General features: G+C 39.6%; 1 protein-coding gene across 1 annotated transcript; it reads right to left on the bottom strand.

Moving 5' to 3' along the window:
• Positions 1-300: 300 nt before the first annotated feature.
• arl8ba (ADP-ribosylation factor-like 8Ba) lies at positions 301-19728 on the bottom strand. The gene is made up of 7 exons (XM_034166329.1): positions 19525-19728; positions 9487-9567; positions 9292-9365; positions 9045-9138; positions 8863-8930; positions 6824-6894; positions 301-792 (listed from the first exon to the last, which is right to left on the bottom strand). The coding sequence occupies exons 1-7, from the start codon at positions 19645-19647 to the stop codon at positions 743-745; spliced, it is 561 nt and encodes a 186-aa protein (XP_034022220.1). The 5' UTR covers positions 19648-19728; the 3' UTR covers positions 301-742.
• Between the last annotated feature and the right edge of the window lie 3083 nt (positions 19729-22811).

Raw genomic sequence — 22811 nt, 5'->3', positions numbered from 1 at the left:
TTCACTCTCCCCGTGTCCACGCAGCACAGAGGACATCATTCCACTGAGGCCGTTATGAACCACACAACCTTGTACAGCTTTACTTTTGGTACATTCAGACTTTAAATAGAATCACTCATTATACACATAATCTCACATTAGTTGTTCCAAAACCCCCCCCCCCCCGCCCCAAAAAAACAAAAAAAAAAAACAATCATCCAACTTCATATTTGTACAGACTTCTTTAAATGCAGTGTTCTAAACTAAGAAAAACAAAACAACAAAAAAGAAATCTATGGTCAAAAATGCATATATCTGGGATCCTGCATGTTTATGCCATCATCCTCAGGTATCGTATGTATGTGTAAATAATCTCTCATTTTCAGAACATTGTTTAATAGGCTAAACCCTCCAAGTGAATAATTTGTGTACCGACGTTTAGTGTTGTCCCATGACATATGAGGCACTGGGTTTAATGCTCGAGCAGTCGTTGCTTTTACTCCAAGTTACAGTAGTTTTACGACATGTATATAATGCTAAACGTCATGCATAAAACCGCTATCTGCACTTCATTTGTGGTGGTGCATTCTCAGAATTGGAAAAACAATCACAATGTGAAAAAAAAACAAAAACAACAAAAAAAAGGGATAATGTGTGACATGAGCTGAACAGTTCGGCATGTTGAATATACGGCTGTACATCGTTTGAGAGCGGTGTGGCATGTCAGTAACATGGCAAACACAGCTGGGCAACTTCTGCATTTTCAGCTCCTTCTGGATTTCGAGTGTTGAATGAGCCACTGAAGTGTGATATCTGGAAACAAAAAAACATGCTCAGTCAGCGTGACAAATGGTTTACAATCCAGGGAGGGATATTGAAGCTATTTGTGTTGCACCGTGACACAGCCACTGCAGTGCATTACTACACCAGGGTTAATACTGGCAAAACAATCTTGTGGAACATATTTCTGTTTACTTCACGTGATGCATCTATCTCTGTACTGGTGGTTTTCTTAAACTGTGCTATAAATGACATTTTATACATTAATATAGCAGCCAAAAACTATTTGCTGAGTAAAATTATGGAGACACAATAGTATCCTATGCAGGAAATAAATCAACACTCCCTCTGCATGTGTTGTAATCTTAGTTTTTCTGTTCCTTGCTTTCACTGTTCACTGCTTTTTTGATTCATGATGCTGATGCTAGTGTGACATCTAGCAGCACTAAGTCATTTATAGCACCTTTAAAGTTGTATTTCAAGATCAGCATTTTATTGTGTTGTAGCTGAATTGTTTAGATAACAATGATGAAGGCAGCTCTTTACAGTATGTACAAATAGATAGCACATCACGCTTTACAAATAGTTGGATAATTTATATAATTTTGCTTCCACACCGCTACAATGGATTAATAAATAAGTAATCAAGATATACAGTTGTATGCAAAAGTTTGGGCACTCCTGATGGTTTTCCTTTATAAATCATTGGTTGTCTGGATCAGAAATTTCAGTTAAATATATCATACAGCAGACCAACACACTGATATTTGAGAAGTGAAATGAAGTTTCTAGTATTTACAGAAAGTGTGCAATAATTATTTAAACAAAATTAGGCAGGTGCATAAATTTGGGCACCCTTGTCATTTTACTGATTTGAATACATTTAGCACTAATTATTGGAACACAAAACTGGTTTGGTAAGCTCACTGACCCTTGACCTCCTTACACAGGTGAATCCAATCATTAGAAAGAGTATTTAAGGTGGCCATTTGCAAATGTTTCCCCTCTTTGCATCTCTTCTAATAAGTGGCAACATGGGAGCCTCTAAACAACTCTCAAATGATCTGACAACAAAGATTGTTCAACATCATAGTTTAGGGGAAGGATACAAAAAGCTATCTCAGAGATTTCAGCTGTCAGTTTCCACTGTGAGGAACATAGTGAGGAAATGGAAGGCCGCAGGCACAATACAAATTAAAGGCCCGAAGTGGCAGGCCAAGAAAAATCTCATAAACTGAAGCGAAGGATGGTGAGAACAGTCATAGTCAACCCACAGACCTGCTCCAAAGACCTACAACATGATCTTGCTGCAGATAGTGTCTCTGTGCATTGTTCAACTATAAAGCACACTTTGCACAAAGACATGCTGTATGATGCTGTAATGCAGAGGAAGTCTTTTCTGCATACACGCCACAAACAGTCGCTTCAGGTATGTTAAAGCACATTTGGACAAGCCAGCTTCATTTTTTAATAAGGTGCTGTGGACTGATGAAACTAAAATTGAGTTATTTGGACATAAGGGACGGTATGCATGGATGAAAAAGAACAAAGCATTCCAAGAAAAACGCTACCTACAGTAAAATTTGGAGGTGGTTCCATCATGCTGTGTGGCCAGTGCAGGTACTGGGAATCTTGTTAAAGTTGAGGATCATGTGGACTCCAGTCAATATCAGCAGATTCTTGAGAACAATGTTCAAGAATCAGTGACAAAGTTGAAGTTGCGCCGGGGCTGGATCTTTCAACAAGACAATGGCCCTAAACACTGCTCAAAATCTACTAAGGCATTCATACAGAGGAACAAGTACAATGTTCTGGAATGGCTATCTCAGTCCCCAGACCTGAATATTATTGAAAATATGTGGTGTGATTTTAAGCGGGCTGTCCATGCTCGGAAACCAACAAACCTGAGATGTTTTGTCAAGAAGAATGGTCCAAAATACCTTCAACCAGGATCCAGACTCTCATTGGAAGCATTTAGAGGCTGTTATTTCTGCAAAAGGAGGATCTACTCAATATTGATGTATTTTTTTGTTGTTGTTGGGGTGCCCAAATTTATGCGCCTGCCTAATTTTGTTTAAAGAATTACTGCACACTTTCTGTAAATACTATAAACTTCATTTCACTTCTCAAATATCAGCGTGTTCATCTGCTATATGATAAATTTAACTGAAATTGCTGATCCAAACAACCAATGATTTATAAAGGAAAATCATGGAAATCATCAGGGGTGCCCAAACTTTTACATACAACTGTACGTACATACAACAAAATCTGTCCTCTGCATTTAACCCATCCTAATTAGTTAGGCACAATCCAACTACTGGGAGCAGTGGGCAGCCACAGTCCAGCACCCGGGGACCAATTCCAGATGCAGGGATGCTGTTTTAGGGTTATTTAGGGTCTGCTCCAGAGAAAGGAGCAGACCCTAAATAAGCATGTTTTTCACTGTGGGAGGAAACCGGAGTGCTCAGAGGAAACCCACACAGACAAGGGGAGAACATTTAAACTCCACACAGAAAGCGCGGGAAGCGATTTCACAACCTTCTTGCTGTGAGGCACCCGTCCTACACAAAGTCACAATGCCACTGAGTAAGTAAGCACAAGTCCTTTTGGCTTCTTCCTTTATCACCTAGGGTCACCACAGCAATGGAGCTGCATGTTGATTTGGCACCTTCTAAACCGGATGCCCTGCCTAATACAACTCCACATTACATGAGAATGTGCACGGGTAGTCTTGAATGAGAACCTTCTGCTTTGGAAGCAAGTGACTACCGAGTGTGCTTGCTTGAGTATTTTGTGAACAGACCTTGGACTGAATTCTGTTTATTTAACCTGTAACCGTTCTGGATCCTGACTGATGTCTCACCTGTGTACTGAACCAGACTGTATTTTTGGACAAAGAACTGCTTTACGGTCAGTGAAACCATCACCTTGGTAAGCCACATTAGCCATTCCCACAGCACTGTTGTGCCCCATATTGTGTAAATAAATTACCATTTATTAGAACAAAAAGCATCCTTCTGCTTAGGGGACACTATTCAGAGCAGAGTGTAGGGCTGGTGTGCCCATTGATCGCAGGCTGAGCTCCAGTCGATCATATGAAAAAAAAAAAAAATCTTGCTGGACTCGAGAGGATGTAGTGCTGCTATAACAGACTGATACAGCAGGTGGCAGCAATGCACCAATAAGGATTCTGGCTGCTGTTAAACACCAGAGGAAAAAGAAGAGCTCTTTTTCTATGGTGAAGGATAAGAAACGAAAAATTATCATTTTCACCAGGATTATTTTTTCATTTATTTGAATGACAAATCCATCTGTCTTACCTGCAATGTAAATGTGGCTTTACTGAAGAAAGGGAATTTGGAGTGGCATTTCAGACGATTCACAAGAAATACGATGCAACTTTTAATGCTAACCCGGCTAAGGTTAGCATTCTGCTTGCCAGAAAAGTCCAGGAATTGAAAAGTCAGTGAGCAGCACAATGGTCCATAATTATGAAGAGTGATGAATGGGGTGAACAAGATTGCAGTGTTCTGGTCAGGTTTTGAGTATATTTCTTATTGTTGCATGGGCAACAAGGTACCAGTAGATTCAGTAGATTCTCACAAATCCAACAAGACCAAGCATTCATGATATGCACACTCTTAAGGCTATGAAATTGGGCTATTAATAACAAAAGTAGAAAAGGGGGTGTTCACAATAATAGTAGCATCTGCTGTTGATGCTACAAACTCAAAACTATTATGTTCAAAATGCTTTTTTAGCAATCCTGTGAATCACTAAACTAGTATTTAGTTGTATAACCACAGTTTTTCATGATTTCTTCACATCTGCAAGGCATTCATTTTGTTGGTTTGGAACCAAGATTTTGCTCGTTTACTAGTGTGCTTGGGGTCATTGTTTTGTTGAAAGACCCAATTCAAGGGCATGTCCTCTTCAGCATAAGGCAACATGACCTCTTCAAGTATTTTGACATATCCAAACTGATCCATGATACCTGGTATGCGATATATAGGCCCAACACCATAGTAGGAGAAACATGTCCATATCATGATGCTTGCACCACCATGCTTCACTGTGAACTGTGGCTTGAATTCAGAGTTTGGAGGTCGTCTCACAAACTGTCTGCGGCCCTTGGACCCAAAAAGAACAATTTTACTCTCATCAGTCCACAAAATATTCCTCCATTTCTCTTTAGGCCAGTTAATGTGTTCTTTGGAAAATTGTAACCTCTGCACATGTCTTTTGACTTTGTGGGGGATTCTTGCAAATAAATTAGCTTCACACAGGTGTCTTCTAACTGTCACAGCACTTACAGGTAACTCCAGACTGTCTTTGATCATCCTGGAGCTGATCAATGGGTGAGCCTTTGTCATTCTGGTTATTCTTCTATCCATTATGATGGTTGTTTACAGTTTTCTTCCACGTGTCTGTTTTTTTTATCCATTTTAAAGCACTGGAGATCATTGTAGATGAACAGCCTATAATATTTTGCACCTGCGTATAAGTTTTCCCCTCTCCAATCAACTTTTTAATCAAACTACGCTGTTCTTCTGAACAATGTCTTGAACGTCCCATTTTCCTCAGGCTTTCAAAGAGAAAAGCATGTTCAACAGGTGCTGGCTTCATCCTTAAATAGGGGACACCTGATTCACACCTGTTTTTTCCACAAAACTGACGAAAATAGATTAGCCCAATTTCATAGCCTTAAGAGTGTGCATATAATGAATGCTTGGTCTTGTTGGATTTGTGAGAAGCTACTGAATCTACTGGTACCTTGTTTCCCATGTAACAATAATAAATATACTCAAAACCTGGATTAATCTTTTTAGTAACATAGCACTACTATTATTCTGAACACTACTGTATTCTGTTCGCAGTTGGAGGAGACACACATCTGGTGCACACAGACAGGTAGCTCAGCAGAGGTAAATTTCTGGAACATTCAAACCATGCTGAATATGCACAGCTTTTGGATTTGAAAGCAAGTTTCAAAGCATATTACATGTGCTATCAAGCAGGTTGCAACAGTGTGACCTGCAGAACTTTCCACACATGGGCACAGAACTTAAGCACTAGGACAAAGACTGTGGAGCCTAAGAGTGCACGTCATAATGATCACGTGCAGAGCATCTTGTCAGAATTTGACAGGCACTTTACTGATTTTGGATCCAAAGAGCCTATTGTCAGTTTTCTCTGTTTTCCATTTGGGGGGAGCTTGAATCTTCGACTGGACTTCGACAAGCAACACAGTCCAGTCGAAGATTCAAGCTCCCCTACTATGGAAACCACCTGGACAACCGAGAGCCTACACAGAAACTTCTCCATTTGGGGAAAATATAGAAGTGGACTGTATATCGTCCAAAGTGGCATCACTCTTCAACCTGGATCCTCACACTGAAAAATGACATTGAGCTCAAATCCAGAGCAACACCTGACATGAATGTTCAAATCTGGAATCTGATGCAGAAAGAGAGTGCATGAGTGCCTGTTTACAGCTGCCTCTCAGTTCCTACAGTCCGGAGAGATGAGCTTCCTCCTCTCCGTGCTCGAGGTCTCACTAAGGTAGGGAACAACTTTTCCAACTTGAGGCCAGTCCTAGGCCTACTTGTACTTATTTTTTTCCATCATGCACATTTATTTCAATGATGCATTATTATTGTTAAAACCTGCCAGAAAATTGTGTTATTATATTGGTGCACAATATATTGTGACTACGCTGTGGCATTCGATATGGCTTGGTAGATCTCGATACACTGTCAACTTTAAAAGTAGATCTCAGTTCAAAGAAGGTTGGGCACCCCTGGTGTATGGGTTTTCTGAGTACAAACAGTAATAAAGTTAATTTTGTCATTGCAATGCAAAACTATGAAGGATGTGATCAAACTTCGATATTTTACTGTTGCAACTTCTAAATAGTCAAACATTTAAAGAGTTGTAATGCATTCTGCAAAATTATTAAAACAGCAAAAAATATTTTAAACACTTTTTAAAGTATCAGAACAAGCTTGATAATATTAAATGACTAGAAATTGGAAGAAAACATTAATTTAGTGTAACTCACCAATGTTGTCTTTCTCTTTGCAGGAAATGGAGTAGCAGCATATCTCCCTATCCTGAATAGCTGCCAGATTCCTTCAACGCGACAAAGGTGGAAATAATTAAAATGAGAATCTTAATCAAATGTCGAGTCTTATTTGTTGCAGCTTGTACAGTATGGTTAAAGGTGAAGTAAACTGTCGGCATATTTATTCACCTGACAGCAGAGGGAGCCATTTCCTTATATAGATATATATAATAGATCATTACAAACAGCTCCAGGTCCAACATAGGACCATGCAACATTTCAACCCAAAAATTCTAACACAACATTAAACCTAAAAGTATTCTTCTAGGTTAACCGTAAGAACGTGAACATACAGTAATCTTACATTCCTTGTCAAGAACCTACAACCCCAATTCCAATGAAGTTGGTACGTTGTTTAAAATGTAAATAAAAACAGAATACAATGATTTGCAAATCCTCTTCAACCTATATTCAATTGAATACACCATAAAGACAAGATATCTAATGTTCAAACTGATAAACTTTATTGTTTTGTCCAAATATTTGCTCATTTTGAAATGCATGCCTGCAACATGTTTCAAAAAAGCTGGGACAGTGGTATGTTTACCACTGTGTTACATCACCTTTCCTTCTAACAACACTCAATAAGCGTTTGGGAACTGAGGACACTAATGTTAAAGCTTTGTAAGTGGGATTCTTTCCTATTCTTGCTTGATGTACTACTTCAGTTGTTCAACAATCCGGGGTCTCCGTTGTCGTATTTTGAGCTTCATAATGCACCACACATTTTCAGTGGGCGACAGGTCTGGACTGCAGGCAGGCCAGTCTAGTACCTGCACTCTTTTACTACAAAGCCACGCTGTTGTAACACGTGCAGAATGTGGCTTGGCATTGTCTTGCTGAAATAAGCAGGGACGTCCCTGAAAAAGACGTTGCTTGGATGGCAGCACGTGTTGCTCCAAAGCCAGGATATACCATTCAGAATTGATGGTGCCATTACAGATGTGTAAGTTGCCCATGCCATGGGCACTAACAGACCCCCATACCATCACAGATGTTGGCTTTTGAACTTTGCGCTGGTAACAATCTGGATGGTCTTTTTACGCTTTTGTCCGGAGAACACAACGTCCATGATTTCCAAAAACAATTTGAAATGTGGACTCATCAGACCACAACACACTTTTCCACTTTGCGTCTGTCCATTGGGCCCAGAGAAGGCGGCGGCGTTTCTGGATGTTGTTGATGTATGACTTTTACTTTGCATGCTAGAGTTTTAACTTGCACTTGTAGCTGTAGAGATGAAATGTGTTAACTGACAATGGTTTTCTGAAGTGTTCCTGAGCCCAAGCGGTAAGATCCTTTACACAATGATGTCGGTTGTTAATGTAGTGCTGCCTGAGGGATCGAAGGTCATTCAGTGTTGGTTTTTGGCCTTGCCGCTTACATGTAGAAAGTTCTCCAGATTCTCTGAATCTTCTGATTATATTATGGACTGTAGATGATGGAATCCCTAAATTCCTTGCAATTGAACATGAAAACATTGTTTTTAAACTGTTGGACTATTTTTTCACGTAGTTGTTCACAAAGTGGTGATCCTCGCCCCATCTTTGCTTGTGAACGGCTGAGCCTTTTGGGGATGCTCCTTTTATATCTAATCATAACACTCACAATTAGTGTCCTCTGTTCCCATAAGCTTATTAAGTGTTGTTAGAAGGAAACACAGTGGTACACATAGCACTATCCCAGCTTTTTTGAAACATGTTGCAGGCATCCATTTCAAAATGAGCAAATATTTGCACAAAAACAAAGTTTATCAGTTTGAACATGAAATTTCTTGTCTTTGTGGTGTAGTCAACTGAATATAGGTTGAAGAGGATTTGCAAACCATTGTATTCTGTTTTTATTTACATTTCACACAATGTCCCAACTTTATTGAAATTGGGGATGTACAATGCATTAGTGTTCTCACAACATCAATCAGTTTCTCAGCTATACTGACAGACATAACATGATCTTTGCAGCACAGTTTTACTTACATTTTCTCAATGAGCTGCTTTTCATCTAAAGCACTGGGGAGATCCCTTTTGTTCCCAAGTACCAAAACCTGAAAATACAAAACACTTTCTAATGCGATGATGTTTAGAAACAAATGCAAGGCCACTACAAAAAAGTCATCAAATCAACGAAATATTAATATATATTTCAGAAAAATACTTACTGGAATTCCTTGCAACTGAGGTTTGTCTAATAAATTATGAAGCTCATTTCTTGATGCTTCTACTTTCTCTCGATCTGCTGCATCAACCATGTACCTACATAACGTCACAGCCATCACAGGTGTGCATTTTGTTAACAGTGACAGCATTACACTTTACCTGGTTCAAGATCAGGCTTTTGACTTTCATCAAATAACCTCCAAAGCTTTATTTATTTAGACAAACATGAGCCAAAGTGTGGGTACTCACACAATTGCATTAACTCCTCGACAGTACCGCTCCCACATGCTCCTGAATCTTGGCTGTCCACCTATATCCCAGATCTCCAGAAATAACATTTCAGATATGGTTAATGTTGGAATTACTGCTCTTTAAAAACCTGCATGCTGGTGTCATATCTGGTCTGCACACACCAATAAATATTTTGAACAGTGAAATATCTACCTTGATGGTGACATTTCCTTTGGTCACCTTCCTCATATTGAACCCAACTGTAGGGATCATGTCTTCACTGAAATGTCCAGACTGGAAGAAAAAAAAAAAGTTAAACAATAAAGTGACTTTTTATTAATGAATATTATATATATATATATATATATATATATATATATATTCAGATTCTAATGGCAATTTATATTTAAACGGCTATTAAAGTGACATAAGGCAGTGTACAATGTTGCACCAGTCTAATAAATAAGAGCTGCTCAATAACAACACTATGAAAATAGCAATGCTGTACTACTGTATGTGCTTCAGTTGCCCAAGAGGGATCATTTTAATACAATGTTTTTGCACACAAATTAAGCAAATCTTCCAGGTAATGTACCATGTAAATACAAATGTACACAAATGTACCTGTAGTCTTCAAAGTAAAACTGAAATGATAATTCAAATGTAAGTGATTGATGATTTAGATTGTAATTGTGTCATGCTCATTTTTGGCACTTTTTCTCTCAATGTACGCCATATGATTAAAAGCAGTCTTAGCAGGGTGCAAACAAATCCACTCTTGCACCTGCATTATGATCCATGAAGTCCTTCTGGCCCTTGAATGAGTCTTTATCAAGATATCATATACACATCAACCACAAAGACCCACGCATTCATGCACACAAACTGAAGCATTTTCTAGATTTGCTCTGCCTTCTGAGATGGTGGTATCGGCATACAAAATTCCACATCACTGCTGCACTATGTTCAAACCTTTACACAGTGGTATATCAGATCAGAGTAAGGAGGAGTCTAGTCATACAATGCTACATCCAGAAGTACCATACATGGAGCTGTATATAAGTACTAGAGAGCGCAGTCCCAATGCTGCACACTAAACGACAACGTCCCTTCATGGACAGCGACATGACGTCTCCTAACTGGGCAAAATATTGATGAAGTACCCGGATGTTAATGCATTTTCAATGGAGATTCACGACTGAACACACTCAGAAAAATGCTCGCAAAATACGTGTTAAAATGCCATTTTGACCTGGATATCGAGCCGGTAAAATTAAATTACATTAAATTATGTCAGGAAAGTACTAAACTTACTCTGACACACACATTCCCAAATATTAGTGTTGAAAGTTACACGGACCTGCGCTGTTAAGTGACACTGCTGGGCTGAGCTGCTGTGTTCAATGCAGTGCGGCTTCTAAAACCATTACATATATATATATATATATATATATATATATATATATAGTATTTTTACACAATTATCCTTTATTGACCAAGTTTCATTCATGAAGTCAGTGGTGTGGGTACACATCTCTATGTGTGGGTGTGACTGTGAGCGGCACAGCGTGGGTCATTATAATCTCATTATTTTAAGGAGCAAATTTTAAAAAATCCCCAGTCTTGTCGAACAATTTTAATCACCAACGACAACTATTTTAACTAGACATTTGTCTAGCAGTGGAAAATATCAACTAGACATAAGTGAAGAGTTAATGGTCCATGTCATCGGGTGACACAGGTATGTCAGGAGACATACAGCTGTTTATCATCCAAATATCACGGACAAATTGACAAGAAGAACCAAAACCACTTACTTATGGAAGGAAATATTGTCTCCCTTGTTCCTCTGTTTGTGGCTTTGCCAACATGCACACAGCTTTCCGGCATATTCCACCTGTTTCTTGACGAGACTAAGTGAACTTCTATGCACGCAAATCACTAACTTGCCCGGAATTAAAATGGCGATCACGCATCCTTGTCGGCACAGAGCTCAGCGCTACTGCGCTCTCTAGTTCTCATATACAGGGCCATGGTACCATAGCAGTCTCCATGCTCATGTGGGTTTGAACCGGGTGAATGTTTTCACAGTGACTGGAGCGTGAATCATGCCCAAGGTAATTCCACACCGACACAGAGAGCATGAAAACTCGACACAAAAGTAACTGAACTTTAGTGGAACAAGACCATCTTCTTGCCATGAGGTTAAAGAGCAAAGCACTGCTCCATCATACCGTCCACAAAATAAACATGAAGCTAAATGAAAACTGAATACAAAGCGAAAGGCAATATAATACAAGACTGAATCCAAAAGAAATTATTTCCAAATCCAACCAACTCCAAAGCCATCACATTCAAAATTAACTAAACATAAGGTTAACACATACAAATTCATCTAGGTTTTTACGTAATTCCTTTGCAGTCTAGCTGCACTTGAAACGTCATGATTGCTAACTTGACTGATTAGAGTTCATCTTCCTGCATTCTTTCAGCAAACCCGCCTGGACTCCATATACTTTCTGCACCACATGATCATTCGAGTCACCTGATGCAGCAAAGTGGAAATGAGTGAAGCAGTCTCAGGACCGAAGGAGGAGGAAGAACCACCCCACTACAATACATGAAGTCACTCAAAACTCTATCATTGGCTAAGATTTCCCTGCCTCAGCCCTTCACTATAGACATTTACTCAGTTTTTTCCAACTTCAAACGTCTCCATGATGTCTTGCTAACTGATGTGCTTCACTATGCACTGAAATCTGGTTTGTGTGATTACCTGGATGAAGGCCTTGTTTGAAACTCCCAATAAAATGCCCTATGGTGACTTTTTCTTTTAGTCGATGATGAAGAACACTTTCTTAAATCAGTATAAGTGGTAAATACTCACTGCAAATAAAAATGCATTTCTGTCTAATATTAGGGTGCAACTTCCTCATGGGTAAGGTTTAAAAAATGATGCAAATCTCAAACAGTTAGTTGCATAAGAGGAAAGTAATGCTAGAAAGAAGAAAGGAAGCATTACAAAAGCATTGAGCTGATGTTTTCAATTTTCAATTTATTTTCATTTATATAGCACCCAATCACAACAGAGTTGCCTCAAGGTGTTTCACACAAGTAAGGTCTAACCTTACTTACCCCCAGAGCAGCAGTGGTAAGGAAAAACTCCCTCTGAGGAAGAAACCTCAAACAGACCAGACTCAAAGGGGTGACCCTCTGCTTGGGCCATGCTACAGACATAAATTACAGAACAATTCACAAAACGAACATTCAGGAAATGTTGCCGGTGCACAGGACGGTCTCCGGAACAGATGCCTCACCCATCTCTGGATGAAGCTGCACCTCAAACAGAGAGAAAAGAAAAATAAGAAGCATCAGAAAGACAACAAATACCGTGTAATTTGTCAGCATTAAGCAACAACAAAAACAGAAGAAATACTAAGGTGATCGCCGCCACTAGCCCCAAGCTTCACCAAAAGACCCAGAATTTAGATAAAGCTGATGCCGCAACATGCTGCACCCTGAGAATGAAAAGCCCAGGCCGGTACGTAAGGTTTAATTAGGTCAGCTAAGTAGGGACGTGCCAGTATGAACAATTTTATAGACTAGTAGCAGAACCTTATTGTTAATGTCAATTCTGCTATTCTGACACAGCAGTTTAATCTACATCTAAAAATTGTGAACACATTCATACTTTGTGTGTTGAAGGATTTATGAATTTTTTATGACAGTGGCAATATATTCCCCACCTCCCCCACTTAAAAGTCGCTACAACACTAGTAAAGGTTAAGACTAAAGAACTGCCTAGACTATAATGTAAGAAAAAGTCTGACAGGGATTACACATTTAAATGTTGAAATGACATTAAATAAATACAACCCCTGGCAAAAATTATGGAATCACCGGCCTCGGAGGATGTTCATTCAGTTGTTTAATTTTGTAGAAAAAAAGCAGATCACAGACATGACACAAAACTAAAGTCATTTCAAATGGCAACTTTCTGGCTTTAAGAAACACTATAAGAAATCAGGAAAAAAATTGTGGCAGTCAGTAACGGTTACTTTTTTAGACCAAGCAGAGGGAAAAAAAATATGGAATCACTCAATTCTGAGGAAAAAATTATGGAATCATGAAAAACAACAGAACGCTCCAACACATCACTAGTATTTTGTTGCACCACCTCTGGCTTTTATAACAGCTTGCAGTCTCTGAGGCATGGACTTAATGAGTGACAAACAGTACTCTTCATCAATCTGGCTCCAACTTTCTCTGACTGCTATTGCCAGATCGGCTTTGCAGGTTGGAGCCTTGTCATGGACCATTTTCTTCAACTTCCACCAAAGATTTTCAATTGGATTAAGATCCGGACTATTTGCAGGCCATGACATTGACCTTATGTGTCTTTTTGCAAGGAATGTTTTCACAGTTTTTGCTCTATGGCAAGATGCATTATCATCTTGAAAAATGATTTCATCATCCCCAAACATCCTTTCAATTGATGGGATAAGAAAAGTGTCCAAAATATCAACGTAAACTTCTCCCCAGTGCCTTTACCTGACATGCAACCCCATATCATCAATGACTGCGGAAATTTACATGTTCTCTTCAGGCAGTCATCTTTATAAATCTCATTGGAACGGCACCAAACAAAAGTTCCAGCATCATCACCTTGCCCAATGCACATTCGAGATTCATCGCTGAATATGACTTTCATCCAGTCGTCCACAGTCCACGATTGCGTTTCCTTAGCCCATTGTAATCTTGTTTTTTTCTGTTTAGGTGTTAATGATGGCTTTCGTTTAGCTTTTCTGTATGTAAATCCCATTTCCTTTAGGCGGTTTCTTACAGTTCGGTCACAGACGTTGACTCCAGTTTCCTCCCATTCGTTCCTCATTTGTTTTGTTGTGCATTTTCGATTTTTGAGACATACTGCTTTAAGTTTTCTGTCTTGACATTTTGATGTCTTCCTTGGTCTACCAGTATGTTTGCCTTTAACAACCTTTCCATGTTGTTTGTATTTGGTCGAGTTTAGACACAGCTGACTGTGAACAACCAACATCTTTTGCAACATTGCGTGATGATTTACCCTCTTTTACCCTCTTTTAAGAGTTTGATAATCCTCTCCTTTGACATATTTCGTGTTGGAGCCATGATTCATGTCAGTCCACTTGGTGCAACAGCTCTCCAAGGTGTGATCACTTTTTTAGATGCAGACTAATGAGCAGATCTGATTTGATGCAGGTGTTAGTTTTGGGGATGAAAATTTACAGGGTGATTCCATAATTTATTCCTCAGAATTGAGTGATTCCATATTTTTTTCCCTCTGCTTGGTCTAAAAAAGTAACCGTTACTGACTGCCACAATTTTTTTTCCTGATTTCTTATAGTGTTTCTTAAAGCCAGAAAGTTGCCATTTGAAATGACTAATTTTGTGTCATGTCTGTGATCTGCTTTTTTTCTCCAAAATTAAACATCTGAATGAACATCCTCCGAGGCCAGTGATTCCATAATTATTGCCAGGGGTTGTACAATTGAAAAAAATAATTCAGGCTTCTGTATATAAAATTTTATAAAATGATGCCCTTTAAACATAACAGTGAAATCTAATTTGTACAAAATGACAAATGCAATAAAAATATAAAAGCCAAAATTTTTAGTTACATAACTACCCTTTAGTGTAACCAATCACTTTTACAGCCAGGTGGATTTTCTTAAAATTGAGAGAGAGAGAGAGAGAGAGAGAGAGAGAGAGAGCGCTGAGAAAACTTGAACAATTTCTCCAGTTGCAGCCACACAAACTTACTGTACTGTCTTGGAAATGTTCACATATCCATCCCTCAACTTTTGTGAAGACAACTGGATGTAAAAGTGATTATGTTGTGTTACACTGAGGAGTGCAATTATTTATCCAACCCATTAAATAGCCCTTATATATTTAATTTATGTCACGTTGTAGAGATGATCATTTTAGTGTGAGGGCACCATTTTAGAATTTTTTTTTTTTTTTTTTATGTCATTCCAACATTCAGAATGCATATCTTAAGGATTCATGAAGGTTTTTTTTTTTTTTTTTTAAACCACTGTATGTAGGGTTTCAAAGTAGCTGACTGCATTTCCTGTTACATCATCAAATACATCAGAGCTCTATGCCTGCTCATCAAATCCAAGCATGAACAGCTCGTCAACCGTTGGACACACCCATATTTCACCTGGCTGGGGCAGATAGATGGCTACTTTCCAGATGTGGACCTAGACCAGTTGTGCGCCTGGATGACTGTCATCTATAACTGAAGGTGGTTCCATATTTTGGTGAACACAGTGACACACTCCACCAACGCACATTCCCATACCTCTGAATCTTGGCTGACCTTCTTTCAATCTTGTGTTGGCTTTTGCAAAGCATTTTATTTGATTGATCAGGCTGCTCTGTGAGACATCCGGAGAACTTGCAGGACCATAAATAAGTTGTTGGCCATCATAGCTCTCCTACCCCACCGCTCACCCTGGGGGAGTGGCATCAGAGTGACTTCTTCCCTGTCAATTCTGGAGTTCATCAGGTACATGTTATGGCTCCTAGTCTGGGTGTTGGGTAAAGCCATGAAAATAAAAAACTTATTTCCCTTTGTTGTAGTGGAAAAGTTAACCGATATAGACTTTGCAAATGATGCTGTGATCTTTGCGGAAACAAGGGATGTCCTGATTGCAGCACTTAAGAAGCTAAATGAGGAATTGGAGTGTCCGGTTTAGCAAACTGCGTTTTTTTTTTTTTTTTCTGTTTTTTTTTTCCTTGTCATTTCGCTTACACTCTGAAAAAAAGAGTGGAAAAAAAAAAGAATGAAAACCATGCTTTTTTTTGCCATCAATTTGGTTGGAATTCTTAAGCCACTTTGACACTTGCATGAATTTAATCCCCGCAGTGTTATGCTGCATAATTTGTCATGCCAATGTGACCTGCTTTGTCCCACTGGATGCTGCGCTTTGTACAAAATAATTATTTTGTAGCGGACGATGCATTTGCTCTCAGAATTTCACTGATGAAACCACCTCTTATTGCTCCTAGAATCACAGAGAAATTATCTGCAGCTCCAGCTTGTCTCATGTGCATTGTGCAGCAGAGAAGGCATTTGGAACTGTCTCAAAGGTAATTATTTATAATATTTATATTATAATGGCTTTGTAACACAGTTGCATTGTCATTCCCTCTTATGAGTTTGACAATGTATCTGTAAAATTGTGTTTATTGTGTGGGTGTAACATCTCTTCATAATCATTCAGATATGCTGCGCCGCAGCAGTGAGATGCATTGACTCGCAGTAACAGTGTTTTTGAATAGATTGTGCAATGTTCCCATCTAGTTTGCAAAATTAATGCATGCCACAGCTTTTTAACATTTCAAAATTTTCTTTGCACACTTGCACGCAACCCCGTACAGCTCACACACAGTTTACAATGACTTACTCTCTGGCACACCAGATTGTATGCCAGCGCGGGGATCAAATTTGTGCAAGTGTCAAGGTACCTTTATGTAAATAAAGGTGTGTAAACTAGGCATGTGGAGATTAATCGATATGAATCAGTATCTAGATACAAACGTACACGATGCGAGTGCATCGATTCAACTGACAGGTTGAATCATGTTGCATCGCTTGCATCGATTTTTTTCCAAGGCACACTGAATGCACCACGGACAGTTCGGGACACCAGACCGGCTGTTGTTTTTGAAGGTGTTTATCGAGAAAATTATTATTTCTCTACACTGATTGCAGACTGCTGCATGTCTGCTTGAAGCTTAAAGCAACAAAGCAGCGTTCTGACCCACTGTTTGCTGGTTCTCTGCCGGTGCGTAAACTGAAGTTGTTCATCAGGTAAAGCAAATAATAATAATATCTTCTGTTTTGTGGGACTAAGTGCACAGCTACAAAGAGCCGCGCAGATTTCGGTCAGAATTTAGAACTTCAGAGCAAATCACTGTTTTAAATCAAATGACACCTCTTTCCAAACATTATAATACAAACAAACTACAACCCCTGGCAAAAATTATGGAATCACCGGCCTCGGAGGATGTTCATTCAGTTGTTTAATTTTGTAGAAAAAAAGCAGATCACAGACATGACACAAAACTAAAGTAATTTCAAATGGCAACTTTCTGGCTTTAAGAAACACTATAAGAAATCAAGAAAAACTGTTGTGGCAGTCAGTAACGGTTACTTTTTTAGACCAAGCAGAGGAAAAAAATATGGACTCACTCAATTCTGAGGAATAAATTATGGAATCACCCTGTAAATTTTCATCCCCAAAACTAACACCTGCATCAAATCAGATCTGCTCATTAGTCTGCATCTAAAAAAAGAGTGATCACACCTTGGAGAGCTGTCATTGATGACATGGGGCTGCATGTCATGTAAAGGCACTGGGGAGATGGCTGTCATATCATCAATAAATGCACAAGTTTACGTTGATATTTGGGACACTTTTCTGATGTTTAAGGATGATGAAATCATTTTTCAAGAAGATAATGCATCTTGTCATAGAGCAAAAACTGTGAAAACATTCCTTGCAAAAAGACACATAGGGTCAATTTCATGACATAGGGTTAATGTCAACGAGCAGATGTGATTTGATGCAGGTGTTAGTTTTGGGGATGGAAATTTACAGGGTGATTCCATAATTTATTCCTCAGAATTGAATGAGTCCATATTTTTTTCCTCTGCTTGGTCTAAAAAAGTAACCGTTACTGACTGCCACAATCTTTTTTTCTTGATTTCTTATAAGCGCCTTGGGGCAACTGTTTGTTGTGATTTGGCGCTATATAAAAAAAAAATGATTGATTGATTGATTATAGTGTTTCTTAAAGCCAGAAAGTTGCCATTTGAAATGACTTTAGTTTTGTGTCATGTCTGTGATCTGCTTTTTTTCTACAAAATTAAACAACAGAATGAACATCCTCCGAGGCAGGTGATTTCATAATTTTTGCCAGGGGTTGTACAACCGACCAAAATGGGTATTTTGTTCCCCAAAATGCGACGTCCTGCATTTTTTATGAATTACATCTTGACGTGCAGCAGCTGGCTGAAGAGTTCAGCTCAGAGGCTATGGAGTTACATTTGTGTCATTATTAATATCTGAAAGGAAATTATTTTGACAAAAACTAAAGATTTTGTTTATTTCTATTTATGTCCAGAGATCTAGGAACCAGTGACAAATTTCATATTTATTTACTTTAAGACTCAATAAAATGTTGACATATAAAACCTGTAAAGCCTACTTTTAGTACACAGAAAATTCACAAGAGGTATTGATAAGGGAATCGATAAAGAATGGGATCGATAAGCGGAATTGCTAATGGCATCCATATCGATAAAATCTTATCAATATCCATCCCTAATCGCATCGCACCAAATCGCATTGTGAGGAATTGAATTGCCATCAAATACATATCAAAATCACATTGAATCGAGAACAGGGATCAATCGTATCGTATTGTCATGTATCGCTGGTAGTGTATCGAGGTGCTTATCGAATCGTCAGTGATGAGATTCACATGCCTAGTGTAAACACAACAAACAATAGAGGTCACATCCATATATCATCCGATTAGTCAATATATAATAATTATTGTGATAGGTCTCATGGAATACAGTATTTGATCAGTCCTGATATGTTTGGTCACATGTGCATGGCTCTATTTCACTTCCCAAACCCTATTTCAACAATTACTGTGAGAGTATGGAGCATAATATTTTCACATTAGGCAAAAACAAGTAGTGCTGTACATGTGCTGAGCAAATTCAGTTCAGTGCTGGAGACAGCCTCCAAAAGGGATTATGTTTGGGAATCAGCGACACAAGTAATGAAATTTTCAGTGTGGCACGTCACACTATGCGCATGTGCAGCCGTAAATAAAATCAGGAACCCAAGCAACAGCCAACTCAATATCTCTGGGTGGGTTTTAGACTTGTGGTGTGTGTGTGGGGGGGGAAGGCAAAAAAAAAAAGGCTGAGGTCTGTTTTCAAGTGTTTCCGTCTTTGGGTACGGCATGCAAAAACATCAACCTGGCAACAATAAAAAAAAAAAGACCCACCAACCAACAACTATAATCATTCAGCTCAGCTTAATTACAATAACCTCACAGATTTATCTCACGAACGTTGTTTTTGTTTTATTAACAAAGACACACACCAGAAAATCAAGCTTTGAACAGATGCATCCACCTTTAGCTTTACGCTAGCAAGGTGGCTAGCATCGGAAGACTTACAGCGATTACGTTAACAAATGTCGTTTTTCCCGAGTACTGAAGACCGACCAACGTCAACTCCATCTCCTCCTTCCAAAAGAGAGACTTAAACCAGTCTAGAAGCCGGTTTATTAGCGCCAGCATCTTGAGCTTGGTGTTCACACTTAGTTTAATCCGCGTCTCCCTCCCTGTCAGATGTGGCGTTTTCCAGCTCGGAGGTAGCTGTCATGTGACCGCCTGTGTGCAAAAAAAAAAGTGTACAACAGCGACACGGCTGGCGGAACACTGAAATTACGCTACTTCACAAAAATATAGAAATTTTCATGATATTCAAATTTTTTGACATGCATCTGTATGTAATATCTCATAGACGTGTCTGCCATTTATCGGCTGGATGGATAAATTACTGAATATTGTGAACAGCTGGACCTCACTTGCACTGTAGAATAATAAGTCTCTTCAGCTGCTCCCTTGTTTTCACTCAGGGTCACCACAGCAGAGACGAGGAGGACCTGCATGATGAATTGGCACAGGTTTTACACCGGATGCCCTTCCTGGCGCAACTCCACATTACATGGAGAGATGGTGGGGTTTGAACCGAGAACCTTCTGCATTGAAACCAAGCACAATAACAACTTGGCTACACTGCAGAATACACTACAAAAACATAAAATCTCAATATACACTCAACAAAAATATAAACGCAACACTTTTGGTTTTGCTCCCATTTTCTATGAGATGAACTCAAAGATCTAAAACTTTTTCCACATATACAATATCACCATTTCCCTCAAATATTGTTCACAAACCAGTCTAAATCTGTGATAGTGAGCACTTCTCCTTTGCTGAGATAATCCATCCCACCTCACAGGTGTGCCATATCAAGATGCTGATTAGACACCATGATTAGTGCAGAGGTGTGCCTTAGACTGCCCACAATAAAAGGCCACTCTGAAAGGTGCAGTTTTATCACACAGCACAATGCCACAGATGTCGCAAGATTTGAGGGAGCGTGCAGTTGGCATGCTGACAGCAGGAATGTCAACCAGAGCTGTTGCTCGTGTATTGAATGTTCATGTCTCTACCATAAGCCGTCTCCAAAGGCGTTTCAGAGAATTTGGCAGTACATCCAACCAGCCTCACAACCGCAGACCACGTGTAACCACACCAGCCCAGGACCTCCACATCCAGCATGTTCACCTCCAAGATCGTCTGAGACCAGCCACTCGGACAGCTGCTGGAACAGTCGGTTTGCATAACCAAAGAGTTTCTGCACAAACTGTCAGAAACCGTCTCAGGGAAGCTCATCTGCATGCTCGTCGTCCTCATCGGGGTTTCGACCTGACTCCAGTTCGTTGTCGTAACTGACTTGAGTGGGCAAATGCTCACATTCGCTGGCGTTTGGCACGTTGGAGAGGTGTTCTCTTCACGGATGATGCGAAGGAGATGTGTTGCACTGCATGAGGCAAATGGTGGTCACACCAGATACTGACTGGTATCCCCCCCAATAAAACAAAACTGCACCTTTCAGAGTGGCCTTTTATTGTGGGCAGTCTAAGGCACACCTGTGCACTAATCATGGTGTCTAATCAGCATCTTGATATGGCACACCTGTGAGGTGGGATGGATTATCTCAGCAAAGGAGAAGTGCTCACTATCACAGATTTAGACTGGTTTGTGAACAATATTTGAGGGAAATGGTGATATTGTGTATGTGGAAAAAGTTTTAGATCTTTGAGTTCATCTCATACAAAATGGGAGCAAAACCAAAAGTGTTGCGTTTATATTTTTGTTGAGTATATTTGTCTAATATTTAGTCACAATATTCACACAATTAAAATTTCAGTAAGATAGGACTTTTTTAAAAAGTTAATCCATTTTTAAAATCTTGTTGTGTTAAACCATCTTGAAACTAGAAGCACTCGGATCATTACCAAAATTTAATGACTTCTAAGTTAGGCCAAGATACACCCCTGGTAAAAATTTCATTGACACCATTTGAGGATTTTTTGAGTAATCCTGCAAACAAACCAACCAACCAACAAACAAATGGACACGACCGAAAACATAACCTCCTTGCCGGAGTCATATATGAGATAACACAAACTTTTTTCAAAGATTTGGCATTTCCTAGTAAGAGCAAAATACACCTTATAATGAATTTTCTCACCTAATTTCAGTACAGAATTGAGCCAAAATTGGCACGCATATACTTTGATATACGGGGAAGGCTATTGAGCACTTTAGTAGTAGTAGTTGTTGTAGTAGTAGTAGTAGTTATGGGGAGAGACACTTTTGTGCTGCATAATAATTGGCAAATGTACTAAAAGGTTGCTGTCCTACTTTTCTATTCTCTTCTTTTTCATTTTAACTTTTTACCTCTTCATTTTTGCAAATACCAGTTGTAGTAGGAGGAGTAGTAGTACTGGTGGTAGTAGCAGTAACAGCAGCTGTCTCTTCTTGAAGCAGATTTTGTCACGCACTTGACCCTGGCAACAGAATGATGCTAGTGGACTAATGCTCCATGCCCTTCTCTCGTCCGATGTGGCGAGTTAATTTTCAGGCGCATTTTAAAAGAAATCTGGTCAAAAATCAATATATCTCAGTGATGTCCCTGGGGCAGCAGAAACATTTTTCTGATCGACTGATTTAGGATAAATTAAACCATATTCTCATCACTGCTTTTTGCAGATGATGTGGTCCAATTGGCTTCATCGGCTGGTGACCTCCATCACTCACTGGATCAGTTTGCAGCCAAGTGCGAAGTGGCTGGGATGAGGATCAGCACCTCTAAATCTGAGGCCATGGTTCTTAGCAGGAAACCGATGGATTTCCTACTCCAGGTAGGGAATACAGCCTTGCCCTAAGTGAAGGAGTTCAAGTACCTCGGTGTCTTGTTCACAAGTGAGAGGACGGTGAGATTGGCCTGAGAATCGGTGCAGCAGGGGCGGTATTGCATTTGTTCTACCGTACTGTTGTGACGAAAAGGGAGCTGAGCCAAAAAGCGAGGCTCTCGATCTACTAGTCAATCTTTGTTCCTACTCTCACCTATGGTCATGAGGGTTGGGTCATGACTGAAAGAACTAGATCACGGGTACAAGCGGCCGAAATGGGCTTCTTCAGGAGGGTAGCTGGTGTCTCCCTTAAAGATAGGGTGAGACGTTCGGTCATCCGTGGAGAGCTCGGAGTAGAGTTGCTGCTCCTTTGCATTGAAAGGAGCCAGCTGAGGTGGTTCGGGCATCTGGTAAGGATGCCTCCTGGGCGCCTCCTTAGGGAGGTGTTCCAGACACATCCATCTGGGAGGAGAC

The sequence above is a fragment of the Thalassophryne amazonica genome, chromosome 3, assembly GCF_902500255.1.
Source record: "Thalassophryne amazonica chromosome 3, fThaAma1.1, whole genome shotgun sequence".
NCBI classification, from domain to species: Eukaryota; Metazoa; Chordata; class Actinopteri; order Batrachoidiformes; family Batrachoididae; genus Thalassophryne; species Thalassophryne amazonica.
This window is presented reverse-complemented; position numbering and strand designations above follow the sequence as displayed.

Coding starts and splice junctions, on each gene's coding strand:
- arl8ba (XM_034166329.1), bottom strand. CDS start 19,647: ATGCTGGCGCTAATAAACCGGCTTCTAGACTGGTTTAAGTCTCTCTTT. Junction 8,931..9,044: donor CTCAGTTGCAAGGAATTCCA/GTAAGTATTTTT, acceptor TTGTATTTTCAG/GTTTTGGTACTTGGGAACAA. Junction 793..6,823: donor CAAAGAGAAAGACAACATTG/GTGAGTTACACT, acceptor TTTTGTTTCCAG/ATATCACACTTCAGTGGCTC.